The sequence below is a fragment of the Neolamprologus brichardi genome, chromosome 14, assembly GCF_056152115.1.
Source record: "Neolamprologus brichardi isolate AB-2024 chromosome 14, ASM5615211v1, whole genome shotgun sequence".
Classification (NCBI taxonomy): domain Eukaryota; kingdom Metazoa; phylum Chordata; class Actinopteri; order Cichliformes; family Cichlidae; genus Neolamprologus; species Neolamprologus brichardi.
This window is the reverse complement of record NC_142117.1, coordinates 21,906,793-21,921,250: the sequence shown is the minus strand read 5'-3', so window position 1 is coordinate 21,921,250 and position 14,458 is coordinate 21,906,793. Positions and strand designations below refer to the sequence as shown.

The 14,458-nt window shown below is 41.4% G+C and overlaps 1 protein-coding gene across 1 annotated transcript in view; it reads right to left on the bottom strand.

Annotated features, from left to right (window-relative positions):
• The window catches only part of LOC118454550 (uncharacterized), a 53,114-nt gene that overhangs the window by 13,989 nt on the left and 24,667 nt on the right, over window positions 1-14,458 (bottom strand). The window contains exons 50-74 of the mRNA XM_087851632.1: window positions 14,193-14,354; window positions 13,782-14,000; window positions 13,381-13,539; window positions 12,912-13,046; window positions 11,937-12,152; window positions 10,977-11,155; window positions 10,618-10,720; window positions 10,342-10,500; window positions 10,049-10,211; window positions 9,762-9,865; window positions 9,496-9,675; window positions 9,201-9,425; window positions 8,432-8,611; window positions 7,445-7,636; window positions 5,545-5,694; window positions 5,341-5,444; window positions 4,630-4,832; window positions 3,942-4,162; window positions 3,669-3,815; window positions 3,385-3,549; window positions 3,079-3,230; window positions 2,739-2,907; window positions 2,430-2,538; window positions 468-604; window positions 168-293 (exon numbers count right to left, since the gene is read on the bottom strand). Of these exons, the coding sequence (XP_087707758.1) occupies window positions 168-293; window positions 468-604; window positions 2,430-2,538; window positions 2,739-2,907; window positions 3,079-3,230; window positions 3,385-3,549; window positions 3,669-3,815; window positions 3,942-4,162; window positions 4,630-4,832; window positions 5,341-5,444; window positions 5,545-5,694; window positions 7,445-7,636; window positions 8,432-8,611; window positions 9,201-9,425; window positions 9,496-9,675; window positions 9,762-9,865; window positions 10,049-10,211; window positions 10,342-10,500; window positions 10,618-10,720; window positions 10,977-11,155; window positions 11,937-12,152; window positions 12,912-13,046; window positions 13,381-13,539; window positions 13,782-14,000; window positions 14,193-14,354 (4,059 nt within the window). The remainder of the gene's footprint in view (window positions 1-167; window positions 294-467; window positions 605-2,429; window positions 2,539-2,738; window positions 2,908-3,078; window positions 3,231-3,384; window positions 3,550-3,668; window positions 3,816-3,941; window positions 4,163-4,629; window positions 4,833-5,340; window positions 5,445-5,544; window positions 5,695-7,444; window positions 7,637-8,431; window positions 8,612-9,200; window positions 9,426-9,495; window positions 9,676-9,761; window positions 9,866-10,048; window positions 10,212-10,341; window positions 10,501-10,617; window positions 10,721-10,976; window positions 11,156-11,936; window positions 12,153-12,911; window positions 13,047-13,380; window positions 13,540-13,781; window positions 14,001-14,192; window positions 14,355-14,458) is intronic.

Below are 14,458 nucleotides of genomic sequence, written 5' to 3'. Positions count from 1 at the left end.
TTTCAGATACTTGGTATATACACGAACAATTTTTATGCTACAAGAAGAGATCAGCCTCTCCTATTCCCTTTCATCAGATCAGAAAATTCAAGTATCTTGATTAAAATTTAGTATTTTTACCCTTAATAGTTGATTAAAATGGCTACAAAACTTCACTCAGTTCATACCAGATTTGCACCAATATTGGGGTGGGCAAGGTAAGCAATCCTGTAGGCTGGCACCTCCTGGGGAGCTTCTGATGGTATTTGCAGGACACAACTGAGCCTGTTTTGTGCCTTCGGGGCAATAGAAACCTAGAATAAAGGAAACATTTGGTATTTAACAATTTATTTAGCTAAACTACATCTGGAGAGATCTGAGCCAAATAATCTGAGAATAAAAGCATTAACATTGATTTGTTGGTAGTTTCTTCTACATTGTTAGTTTTTAAAATTATATATCTTTCTCTCTATATATACATATTGCACCTGGTGGACACGGTCCAGCACACTGCACACCCCACTGGCACTGGGTTAAGTTAAACACTGGTCCCTGAGGGGTGAAATCTGTGCTTCCAGAAACGCAGATATACCCTGCAGCACAAACACCTTGGATCTTACCACCCCTAAGGAAACATACGGTTAGTTAGTCAGTACATAAAACCACAAGATTCACTCCATGCAGACAGAAACATACGCCTATGCACACATAATTAATTTAGAAGAATCTGAAACGTATGCTCCATTTAACAAATACAAAGATAATAACATCATCTCTTCTGGTTTAATGTTTACTCTGAGTTGATTACGATCATGCATATGAAGGCAGTCATTTAGTTTTGGCAGTGAACCGTGGCTACTGATCATGACATACTTGTGCATTCTGATGTGATAACAGTGAGTGTTTGTCTTTGAGCATTGTAACTGATGATTACAGTGTTCAAAGAGTTGATCGTGACAGGAAGGGCAGTGGAGATACAATGTATGTTAAAAGCATGATCAGCTGTAATTTTTGATGCTTTACAAAATCTTAATTACTTGAAAGTAATTAAAAATGGCTAAGAGAACAATTTATGAATAATTTATAAATTATTAAAATTAAATCTGTAAATTTATGTTACTAGGTCTCATTCTTTGAAAATCTTAAGAACCAGCAATTTTATATGAGCTATGCATTTGTCATATAGAGTTAATATAATGCATGATGTTTAGCCTGCATGCCAACATTTTTGACATAATGACAATTAAAATAATGGACGCTATTATAAAGCAATATAGGATTTCTAGGAGAGAAGATCGATGAACAAAGCTAACCTACAGAGTTTTAAGAAAGAAATGTCCAACTCCGATCTGAAAATCCAAATCACAGCACTACATAAGATCCATTTAAAACCGCAATAACCTTTCTGAATTATTGAAAGAGATAAAGTTGCTGTCATGCTCCATGTTTTAATTAACTCGGTTAAAATTATCAGTAAAGCTGATATTGCTGGGTATCTTAATGAACATTTTCTATCAGCTAGTTCTGTTTTTAATGAAAATGTGGTCTCAGAGTTCTAATTTGAATTCCATGTCTTTTTCATCTATTACCTCCATATCAAAAGAACCCATTTGTCTTTAGATCAATTTCTTCAAAAGGTTTGAAATCCATTCATCCAAAAAAGTCATCTGGACCTGCCAATCTGATTCCCCGTCATCTAAAGCTAACAGCTGACGCAATTGCTGAGCCTGTTCTTCATATTATTATTACTCCAGATTTTAGGGTGATTTAGTGTCCAGACTAATATCGCCCTAAAACCTGTAAAGCAGCCTGTGTTCTCCCCTTTTAAAAAGTTTCATTTTAAATAATTATAGCTAAACTTTCCACTCTTGTTAAAACTCTGGTATTTGAAATAAGCTCTTTGATGGCTTTAGATCAGTTCGTAGTACCATAATATGTGTGGGTTACAAATTATGTTGTTAATGCATTTTTCTGCCTTGTTTGTTGATCTATCCAAGGCATTATATTCTCTTAGTCAGACTCAGTTCTCTGGGCCAAATCTTATTTAGAAGCTGAACTGGGACAAAATGGCATATACAACTTTTAGAGCAACATATGGTACCATCCAGATTTTGCTTTTTGTTTTTGGAACTGGGGTTTAGGGTATCTGGTTCAATAGTGTATGTATGCTGTTATGTTTGTTGTTGACTCTGACTTCCTTTATTTATTTATCAATATATATTTTTCATTTGTAAATTTATAATTTTGTATTGGGGTGCCTTCTTGGCGTGGTCTCCCTTAAAAAGAGATTTTATTCTCAAGGGACTTACTGGTAAATAAAGCTTAAATAAATAAAATTAATAAATATGTCTGTATACACAAGGTGTGCATGGGCCTAGCTGTATGTTTATCTAAGTCAGTGCACTGTTTCTGAATATTTGAGGGTGCAAGACGTGCATGGGACTGTGTACCTGCAGAACTTTCCTGGAGGGCAGGGTGAACACTCTCTCTCTTCCTGTAAACCTCCCAGATCTGAAAGGGTGTATGTCCCATTAGGACAGGGCTGAGGTACCATTGTTCCTAGAAGAAAAACAAGAGGTGGGATAAAACAAAAGCCTTTATTGGTCATCTCATCTTGATTTTGAAATAAACCAAGTGGGTTAACATTCTTGTCAAAAGAAAGACATGAGACTAATATTGGTCTCATGTCAATGAATATGTCAGTGAGCTATAAATAAAAGTTTAAATCTTTTATTGTCAAGAGCTTCTTTTCAGCATACCTGCAGGGCAGAATGAATGTGGTGGGCAGGGTAGTGGATCTCCCACTATGGCCTCCTCACAGTAGAAACCAGGTCTGCAGGGAATGCAGCTGTCTGATCCCTGGTTAGGCTGGTACTCTCCTGTGGGACAAGGCAAGGCCATGGCAGAACCTTGCAGACAGTAGTGGCCCTTAGTTGGAATGAAAAAGGTGAAGGAACATCAGAGAAGTGGCACCCAATTTAGCAGAAAATTGATATTAAAAATGTTGCACAACCATTTATTACAGATGTGTCTGGAAAATAATAGAGAAGACATGGGGAAGTAATTCAGTTGGAGAGGAGTCTATATGTTCAACCTTACCTTGGGACAGAGGAATGCATATGGGGTAGTTGAAGAGAAGTCAAAAGGGCAGTAGAAACCAGCAGCACAAGGACCACTGGGGCTAGCCAGACCGTCTGTAGAGCAGTAGTGGCCAGCAGGACAGGTAGAACAACTCTCCATGGACACACCTCCTATGATGGGTGCACAATAGATAACAGTCAGAGAATATCGTGAAGGAGATAATGGGAAGCAGACAGCATGAGATCGGAAGTGGATCTCTTTGAAATTCAAATCCAGCTGCATGGAAATGCCTTTTCATGACATGTGCAAACATTAGTGAAGTACCAGTGGAGTTGCGAATGCTGCCAAGAGGGCATGGAATTGGAGAGAGGCACCCTGCTGTACAGTAGTGGCCCACAGGGCAAGGGCCATTCCTGGAGAAGTTTTCAGAGCTGTGAGGGGCTGGTTCCGTAGCTCCACCATGGCAGAAATAACCCTGCAAACATAAACCTGGACAGAAAAAAAGAAAATGGTGACACTACCAGTTTGATGCCATGTGAGGATACAGATGTGAGTATTTGGCTAAAAAGCCAAAGTTATGTTAAATCAAAATTTTAATCTCTGTTCACCTTGTGGTATGGAGGCTCCATATAAGCCACAGTACAGTCCAGAGGGGCAGGGTGTGCAGGCAGAGAGCGTGTGGGCTCCTGTCTGATTGTTGAAAGTACCTGAAGGGCAGGGCTGAGGCAGGGCTGTCCCAGCAGGACAGAAATGACCTAAAGAGAAAGCAGTTACTTTATGTTACTGCAAAAATACAAATTTGGACAATACTGTTGCTATACCTAAAAGTTTAAAAATATTTAATTTGTGACTGACTTAACGTTTATTTTTACCATCCTCACCAGAGGGGCAGGCGGAGGGCTCTTTAGTGGCTGACGATGGACACACGGTTCCTTTGGGGCATAATAAGCAACGGGCTGCTCCCGGGGCAGGACTGTAAGTGCCAGGCTCACAGGGCTCCTCATGTGCTGAGCCAATAGGACAGCTGTGGCCAGCAGGACAGAGGTAGCCATGGGAACCATTGGATGGAGTGGGACTGGAGCTGCCGCCCAAGCACACATACCTGTAGGCACAAACAGAGGAAAACAAACTGCGTATAGATTTTGGCACAAGCTGCCACTAGCAAAACTGTAAGTGAGGGGAAATCATTCAGCCACAATTTCAAATTATGTTTTGTGTGTGTGTGTGTGTTTCTTGTTTTGCAGTACGGCAGAGTGCAGCTCATGGCACAAAGTCTGGCTTTATTAATTCACTCAGGTTAAACTGCATGAAAAAACAGGAGTCCTTAATAGCTAGCAGCAGCCAAGAAAAACGTATCTGAATTGTTCTGTGTTTTAATTTTCCTCCACAATATGCCTAAATGTTCCAGTTTTCTTATTTACAGTCTAATACCAGAAGAGAAAGAAACCGAACTACTGGCAGACACTGAAGTGATTGGAAGACATTAAAAGGCCTTTAAAAAAGTCACTATCCACTCTGAGAAAGAGTGGATTTGAAATTGAAAAGTAGAAGAGTAATAGTAGTGTTTACCCAGCCTGACACGGGAGCGCTTGTGAAAGCTCTGCTATTGCAGGACTGTCACAAAACAGTCCAGGGGGGCAGGGTGTGCATTCATCAACTCCCTTTAGTCCTTGAGCGATGGAGAAAGAACCAACAGGGCAGGGGAGTGGATAGCCAGTGCCTGCAGGGCAGTACAGGCCAGGCGGACAAAGATGACTTCCAGACGAATTTCCCTGAAAAAAGTAAGAAAAAGTTTTAATTATCTAAATAAAAGAAATAAAAAAATATAGTGTATCATATGTGATACATGACTTTTTTTTACACCTGTACATCATCTGTGTGATTTTTGTTTTTCCATGGAAATGCCTGATGTATACAATCAGATACATGCCGTCCTACTGTGAGCAATAAATTGCACATTGTTGCATTATTTAATGTGCCACTAGATTAAAAAACACTTCAGTTTCCAAAAAAATGAATTTTATGACAATTTATTGTGGTTTAGGCTTTACAGGGTTAGAATAGAAGAATGTATTTCACTGCAGAAGGTATCCTGGAAATGTGGCCCTTTTTCTTATAGTGTCTATCACACCTGATGGTACCACTGGAAGACCATTTATGACGTGCCAAAAGAGAGTTTTTTCTTCACAAATAAGACTGTAATACTAAGTTAAAGGTTGAAGGTCCCCTAAAATCATTAGGTATATTTTACTGGCCAGCATCACAGAGGACAAACATCACCTGATACTCAGTAGAGTTTGGACTGGTTGATCCAGCAGGACAGTAGTATCCTGCTTCACAGAGACCTGTGGGCTGGGATTGCCCAGACTGAGAGCAAAACATTCCTGCAGGCAACATAAATAAAATAAAGTCATCATAACAATAATTAGAAATAAAATAAGCGGTCATAAAGTGGTCAGGGTGAAGCAAAATGTTTTTATGTACCAGCAGGGCAGGAGAGACAGGTTTCAGGACTGGACGCTCCGAGGTGGTTCTGCACAGTGCCAGGTGGGCAAGGGAACTCTAGTCCTAGAGTCAGACCTGCAGGGCAGTAGTGACCAATAGGACACAGCACAGGCTGGACAGTAGCTTCACCTGAGCCACATTAAGAAAAAGAATAAGTACACACATTATATTTTCTTTTTATTCTTCTTCATTTTGCTGCTAACATATTTCCTCTATTCCTCCTCTGCACATGCCCAAACCCAAACCAAATCTCAGCCTTTCCTCTCTAACCTTGTCTCCAAACTACTGCACCTGAGCTGACTCTCTGATGTACTCATTTGTAATTCTGTCCTTCCTGCCAGTAAAATCTTAGCATCTCTAGCTCTGCCTGCTGACGTTTTGTCAGTGCCACCATCTCCAAATCATACATCATGGCAGGTTTCACTACCATCTTGTAAATCTTCCCTTTTACTCTTGCCTCTGTCACAAATCCCCCTGACATGCATTTCCACCCACTCAACCCTGTCTCTTCTCTTCTTCACTTCTCTCGGGCACAGTCCATCTAATGAGATGCAATTAACAAAGAAATTTAGCAACTTTGGAAAGTCCGTGTTGTGTAGGGATGGGTACCGGTATCCGGTGCCATCATGGCACCGGTTCTGACATAAACGGTAGTAACCAGACCGAAAAGCAGCGCACATTTCGGTGCTTTATTTCGGTGCTTTTTTTTCCTGAGATGTCATACACTTTGGATTCTAGCCAATCATTTTACCTTTGCAAGCGTAGTAGGCAGGCCCAGGTGCGTACGTTCTTTTAGAGCAGAGCTACAGATTAAAAATGCCCAAGGCGAAGCGGTCAAAGTCTGACTGTATTTCACAGCAAAAGATGCAAACTCAGCAGCCTGCAACAAGTGCTTTAAGCTGATACTGTGATACTGTCAAAGGAGGTAACTCCTCGAATCTGATGAAACACCTGGCGACGTATAGCATTTTGTTAAAAGCCGAGAAATGTGCCGTATTTGATAGCTTGCTGCGAGACCTCACACCGAGCACATCTACTGCGGTGGGTTGCCTGTTATTGGACCCGGAGTTAGCAACATCCCCCAAAAACCCGAAGAGGAGAGTCCTGGCCCCTAGCCCTGCCAGTGTAGCAGAAATGATGACGGATGACGATGGCAGCAGCAGCCGTTCTTCTCTGCGTGAGTAGCTTAATGTTGTTCGTGTGTAATTTACGTTGAGTATGCTAACCACGTTATTACATTAATGCATGTAAGGTGAACTAGCAAACACCGCGTCGTAGTTACATGCGGCTGTCTTCTTGTTTGATGGCAGATACTCCCTTCACCCTGGCCAAAAAGGCTAAAATGACCAAAGAAAAAGTGGAAAACAGCTAAACATGAGAGGTTTTTGGACGAAGTTTGTGTTTTTTCCATTGATTAAGCACTGCTTCCAGCCAAGAGTGATGTCATAAATCCCCTATATCTGCAGAAAAGGCTAACATTGTTATCCTTTTACAAAAACAACAACTGAACATGAGAGGTTTTTGGACCAATTTTGTGTTCTCCATTCTTTAAGCACCGTTTCAAAAGTACCGGTTTGGTACTGGTATCGGATAAAACCTAAACGATACCCATCCCTAGTGTTGTGTAGTTTTAAATGTCTTTAAAAATGTCTCAGTTAGTTTGGCTGAGACAAAGAGACTTTGGATAAGCTCCTCATAATTATAAAGCTTGCTCTGATTATTATAATCATCCAAGAAGGACTTTAAAGAATAACCAGTGAACACAAGTGAATTTGATCCATTTAAAATAAAGTCTTGTAAATATTTTGCTAGCAAAGTATGGTAATGGATTCCTCTCTGGATTACTGCTGATCTCTGCAGGTAAATCCATGTTTCCCACCTTGACAGTAGTATCCAGGGGTACAGATGGTGCAGTTGTATTGATGCGTGTTGCCTGTTTGAGAGCTAAATGTTCCTGCAGGACAAGGCACCGGTGCTGGTGTTCCACTGGGGCAGAAGAAACCAGCTGGACACACAGCCTGATCTGCTTTGCTGGAGCCCCAGTCACAATAAAAGCCCACCCAGCAATCACCTAGAAGACAAGAGATTAAAAGAAAAACAAACTTCTATACAGAAATTACAACTTACAGTGTGTAAGCTTTATTTGAAAGGGTACAATGAAGAGTGACAGAAAAGCAGAGGGAGAGAGAAAGGGGAGGACATGCAGCATATGGTCACCTGCTCATCCCAATTAGCTAAACCGGCGCCCTGACAGTGCCATTCTGGGATTTTCCTACAGCATGATATGTGCTACCATAGAATATTAACATTTTAATAAAGATTAAATAGAGTTCAAATGAATAGATCGAAGTAGCAGAGATATTGCTGAGCTTTCTCTCTGACTCTAACAGACCACTAGAGGTACTGCAAAGGAAAAAGGCTGTGATCCACAGTTGAAGTGAATAGTCCCAGTAACATGTGAATATGTGCTGTTGTCTCAGTTTAAGTACAGTGTCACTGGGGGTGTGGTTCCACTATAGGAACATGTAAAGTGTCATTACTGGATATTAAACAGATCCTTTGCACATCAAAGTAGCCATCTGGCCATTTAGAAGATTTAGCTGTACAGACAGGGACTCTTAGTAAGATCACTTCATTGCTTGTGACGAGAATAGAAGAATAGAATAGAATCATCTCTAATTGTCCCACAAGGGGAAATTTGGTTGTAACAGCAGCAAGAAAAACACATATACAAACAAACAGGATACAGGACACAGAACAGAAACATACACAATTTTCTTACATATTTACATCAAGGACAATAGTTACCAACTAATTTAGTCAAAACACTCTCACTGTATCTAATTCTATTATCCAATAAATCTACCTGCTCTGAGACCTTGCTGGCAGAAAATCCCAGGTGGACAGAGAGATCCAGTTCTGTTGTCAGTGGGGTTTGGCACTTTGGCACCCGTCAGACAAAGAAACCCAGCAGCACACGATCCTGAAGGCTCAACCAGACCTTCAGAGCCACAGAACTGCCCTGCTGGGCATACTAAGCACTGACCTGCAAACACAGACAATGACAGATTTCACTTCACTTCTAACGGCAAAACAAGCTCAAGATCAATCAGCACAGCTCTGAAGGCGCTGCATGTGGCTAAAGCTATCAATGTGTGAAGTGAACTATATTAGAGGGCACTAGAATAACATAGCAGAAAGATAGAGGTAACAAAATGCATGTAAACATTCACTCAATGACTCAATGTAGTCTTTGATTTTTGTTTTTAAACTATGAAAGGAAGAACAGCAATACTATTGTGCATCAACACAACTCAGACCTGTTTTTGTATTTTTCATATGATAAATAAGCTAAAACTAGAATATCCTATTTGTTTCTGTATATTTTTGTATCTAATATATAATAATTCCTTTCATATTCATTTCTTTAACAAATGCATTTCCAGATATGCAAAGTATCAAAAGAACCTCAGGTCTGAATAATAGTTGATTAAATTACCATAAATCATGTGTCTGAATCAAGCATTCATTGCCATACTTGGACTTCAACCTATATTAAATAAATACAACAACTAGCCATGAATGCAACATAACTGCACTTGTCTCTATTTCCTATAAAGGTTCTGGTATTTTACCTGCACTAGTGAGACCCTGCAAGGGGCTGTAGCTGCCTTTGGGGCACGGGAGTGGCTGATTGTGTGGACTCTGATCCTTTGGACAGAAATAACCAGCTGGGCAGGGCAGAGGGCTGGAGACTCCGGCAGAGCTCCCTCTGGTGGGGCTGGGATTCAGAGGCTGGCAGTGGAACCCAGGGGGACAGGGATTACACTCGTTCTGCCCTGGCAAATCCTGGAACCAGCCTGGCAAAGACATTCAGACAGTGAGGATATCGTCAGAAATGTCAGTTTTGTGTATTAACAATTTGATTACCAAGAGGGCATGGTTTGCAGTCATGTTTGCTTTTTCCTCCAGTCTTATTTTGGTAAAAACCAGGCGGGCAAGGTGAGGGGGCACTGCTGCCCTCTGCACAGTAGTGGCCTGCTGGACAAACACCTCCCGATACACTTGACATTGGAGTAGCAGACTGGGATCCCTCTAAGCAGTAAAAACCTAGCAGTAGAAACATTTAAATGTGTTCAAGTCAAGCAGGATAATGAATCATTTGACATAACATAATAATGAGCATCACTTTTTACCTGGCGAGCAGGGTCCAGACACTTCAGAAAGGCCAGGCTGTGAACAGTAAAAGCCAGGTGTGCAGCCTCGACACGAAGAATGATCAACAATGCCGATCTGCTCACTGAAACCAGAGGTGGAATTTGAATTGAACATGGGTCATCTTGACTGTAAATGGATTTGAAATAATTCAAATAATGATAACAGACACACAATGGGCACTATTTAGCAACTAATATTGGACTATTTGTGTTGTTTTACATCTTCAGATCATTCGATGTTTATGGAGGTACTGAAAGATGTCCACCTGAATGTTCCTTTTGGGCATGGTTGTGGTACAGATGTGCCTGCAGGGCAAAAGAACCCAGGCGGGCAAGGGAATCCTGTCACATTGTCTAACGGTGAAGGTTCACTGGCTCCCTCGGCACAAACAAACCCTGCAGCACAGTGCCCAGTGGGGGTAGTCCTCCCTTCAAGCAAATATAATTAACAGAGTAGAAAAGTACATAGATTTTTCCAACAATACATCAATACATTTAAACAGCAGTTGTCTGCAAGAAAGATCTGTTGAACAAAACAAACATGGCCAGAGAAATGTACCTGTTCCTCTGCAGTACATCCCGGGGTCACACAGTAAACACTGCCATTCCTCAACCAGTCCTGATATGTTTCCATAGGTTCCGGATGGACAGGGATGCTGATATGCTGATCCACTGGGGCAATAAAACCCTCTCTCACATGGAAGTGGAAGAGTCGTTCCTGACAAGCACATTTCAAATAGGAACATTTGCAATGATTTCTTAGAAAACTCGCCCCAGTTAAAAGGTTACATCTGGGCTCCAGCAGCTAAATGCTTTGTCGTTCCATCAGCTTTACCTTGCTCTTTACAATAGAAACCAGCAGGACACGTCTCGCAGCCGGCTTGACCTCGTCTGAACTGGTAGGTGCCAGGAAGGCAGGCTGTCTGTCTGGCGCTACCCTGAGGAAACCATTAGAATCATTTTATTAGATGTTATATGCGGAGAACAACATGTATCATCAGTTGTAATCATAGTGCAACAATATCAGTGGACAGAGTCACAGCACAGGGACTCGGATGAAACACCAACCTGCTATAGTAATGCACTAGTCATGAAAAAATAATAGAGCTGAGGAGGGAGGGTTATGTAAAGACATCACATGCAATATTCATTGATGACTGACAGTAGCTTGAAGCCTGACACTACACGGCTGACCTTCTCACAGTAATGACCAACTGAGCAGGCATGTTGCTGTGGTCTTTCAGAGATCTGTCCCTCAGGACAGTAGTAGCCTTCTGCACAGGGGCCACTTGGCTCAGCCATTCCTTGCTGGTGACAGTATTGACCTGGAGGACACAGCTGGCAAGCCTCAACAGTGGATCCACCAAGGGAACCTGGCGGATAATGTGCACATTGTAGTTAAACTGTTTATCTAGGAGTGATGGTGAAGCATTCGTGTGCGTAAGGGTGTGATAAATTAAGAAATCTGAATTTTAATGAAATGAACAACATAAATTGATTAAGAAGACAAAACTGTTGTTTTGCACACCCACGTGCACAGGGCATTAGCTCACTCAAAAGAAAAAGACTTTTTGAAAAAATCACCATATCACTTTGTAATTAAAGCCTTAAATAGATTACAATGTTATTTCAATGCAAAGTGCATCCCAACTCCCTCATCAGTTTCTAATTCATAACTGTACAAAGGAGCTACAGCATATAATAATAGGATTCTAGTTGTCTGCCACAAGACAAGAATACAATTACACGATTAAGCCACTTTGTGACTGCAATTATTCATAGGCGCCTAAGGGGGGGGAAATGCTTCAGTGGAAGTTTTCATATTTTTCCACATGATTGAGCTGCAAAGGTATACACCAGTTCGAACAAGGACGTCAGTGGGAAAACTGATGATGTTCAGAGCAAAGGGGATTAGGTTTTGTTTTTCTCCGTTTTACTATTTTGATTGCGTACTCATTCATCATCAGTTCATGGCCTGAGTACAAGCCAGGGATTACTGATTTGTCCTCAGTTGCTTCTCCTTTTTGATGGAAGAGAAATCACAATGCACAAGCTTCTCTTTTGTTAATGAAATCAATAAATGTACACAAAGAACAATGTATTTGTTATATTACTCACAGATTACAGCTACATAACAAAACTGCAACAGCTCACTTTTTACAGTTCCCAGAGGGCAGGGCAGAGGAAGCCGGGTTCCAAGGGGGCAATAGTGTCCTGTGGGACAAGGGTTGGCGTGGGGTTCAGAAGAGCCTCTAGGGCAGTGATATCCAGCTGCACAGGGTCCTGCTGGAGCCTCTAGGCCAGTCTGGTTGCAGTAAGAACCAGCCTCACAGGAGTGAGGGTAAGCAGAGCCCATAGGACAATAGAAACCTGAAAAAAATCAGCCAGACATTGTCCCTGAAATGATAACACTTCAACAAGAGAAAGTTTCCAATTAACTAAGTGATCCCTCCAGGGACAGAGGATTTTCTCACACTCAAACTTTTATTCTCTGCTTCTTCTGTTTCACACAACTACCCTCACAGATTTTCCTTTACGTTTAAAGGAATGTTATTACTTGCAAATCTGTTCTTTTAAGCTCGTATATCAACAGTGTTACTTTTATGTGCCTCACCACCCAGCCATCTGCAGCTCTTTATCGCCCATTCTCTCTACTGTATTGTAAAGTCACCTTGTTATGTAAAGTGACGGGAGATGGAAATGAAGTCTATTTAAATAAAATCGAATGCCCTTGCCATTGGTTTAAGGCGGGGAATTTGAACCTTTCAGAGTGAGATTTATTTGGGGGGTTTTGTGCTGCCACTAATGTTTTTTTAGTGCGCTTATTTGACAAACTATATTTCTCTCCTTATTTATAGAGCAAGCCATTAAACACTAAAACTAAGCATTCATCATTCAAACCACTTTAATGTGATTTAACATTTCAGCCTTAAAATTTCTGACCGAGTCGCTAAATAAACCGAGACTAAGCGGGAATCAAACCAAAGTACATCACACAAGCTGCACCGATCAGATGAAGTAAGTTGCGTGTCTTACCATTTTAAAAAAATTAGGCTATCATGTCATGAGCAATGAAGATAACTAAAGTATCACATTAAGTGCACAAGTTCACTGCCAGGATTTACCCACCCCGAGGGCATATATCTCCTCTGTAGGTGGAACACGCAGACTGTGGCGTCTTGAGACTCGGCTGTGAATCAGTCACAGTCTGATCTAAATCTTCCCGTGACACTGCTGCCGCTTTGATCCCACTAGCGTCTCTCCCTGTAACACAACATTGTAGATAAAGCATGAAAAATAGTTGAGTTATAATCTTTGTCTACCAGACATGATGCCAAAGAGGAGTCTCCTTTTTTCCCTCTACAATGCCTATTAAACCATTTTGTCAGGGGGGGACAATGTAACATTGTATGGCAATGATTAATTGCAGAATACTTAAGGTCAACCATGAAAAGCCACTGTCTTGTGGGATATTTATCACTACTTCTAAAGCTCTGCACTGTGGTAGACCAGTTTGAGCAAAGTGATGTACTGCCCTTATAAACAAAGCATATGGTGTCTTTACAAACAGGAGAAAACTATATTTTATCAGAATTACCTGAGTTATTAAAGCAGGGCAGGTTTTGCATCCAGGTGGCGTTTGTCCTTATGGTGTAACCCTCTAGTATTTTAAGAAGACAGCTGGACAAAGATGAGTTAGCTCGAGGTGTAGGACTATCTGCACCTCCAGAACAGAAGAACCCCGCAAAACACAGACCTAACACAGAGAGGAATTAGAAAAGACTCTAAAGCAGCTGCTTATGAGACCCCAAAAGGTTGTTATGGGCAGAAATTCAGCAGACATGACTAATGGGAGCTGTGCAACTCCTGAATCTGCACTTAGGGTACTTGAGGTAAAGCTGAATAATGAAATATTGTGAGTTTTATTAATTTTTTTCCATAACTGCAAACTATTCAAAAACAATTTATAACAGTCTCATGACTGGTCTAATTCTCCACCTGTGGGCTGTGAGGCTCCAGGATTCAGGCAGTATTTCCCTGGGGGACAAGGACGGCATTGGGGGAGAGAGAGTGCGCCAAGCTCGGGAAAGAAGCTGCCAACAGGACAGGGTGTGGGAGACCCACTTCCCTGAGGGCAGAAATGTCCCATGGGACAAACATCTCCATAAGTCTGGGAGACAGGAGAAGGCTCAGTGGATCCCGGGGAACAAAAATGTCCTGTAGTAAACAATGTGGTTAGATAACTCACAGAGGACGCTGAAACATTTACAGTTTAAAACATTGTAGGAAAACGGAGTTATTCAGTGGACGCCACAGCTTAACATAGCACAGGCATACAGAAAAGATATAGAAAATCCAATCTTTCAGTTGTCTGACATGAATTCCCGAGGTGATTATGGGCTGTCAGACCTGGGCTGCAGGGTCCAGACGGCTCTGTCAGAGCGCTGCTGTTACAAAAAAAGCCAGAGGGGCAGAGGGAGCAGTCACTTAGGGACATCCTGCCAGCTGATGGACTGACGTGGCCGATTGGACATGGAGATGGCATGGAGGAACCTTTCAGACAGTAAAAACCTAGACAAGGTAGCATGTCTCGATTAATAATTAACATCAGTGTAAACATCATCTATTTCTCTCTTTATAACATTTTTTTTAACATATGTGTCATAATGTGTTTT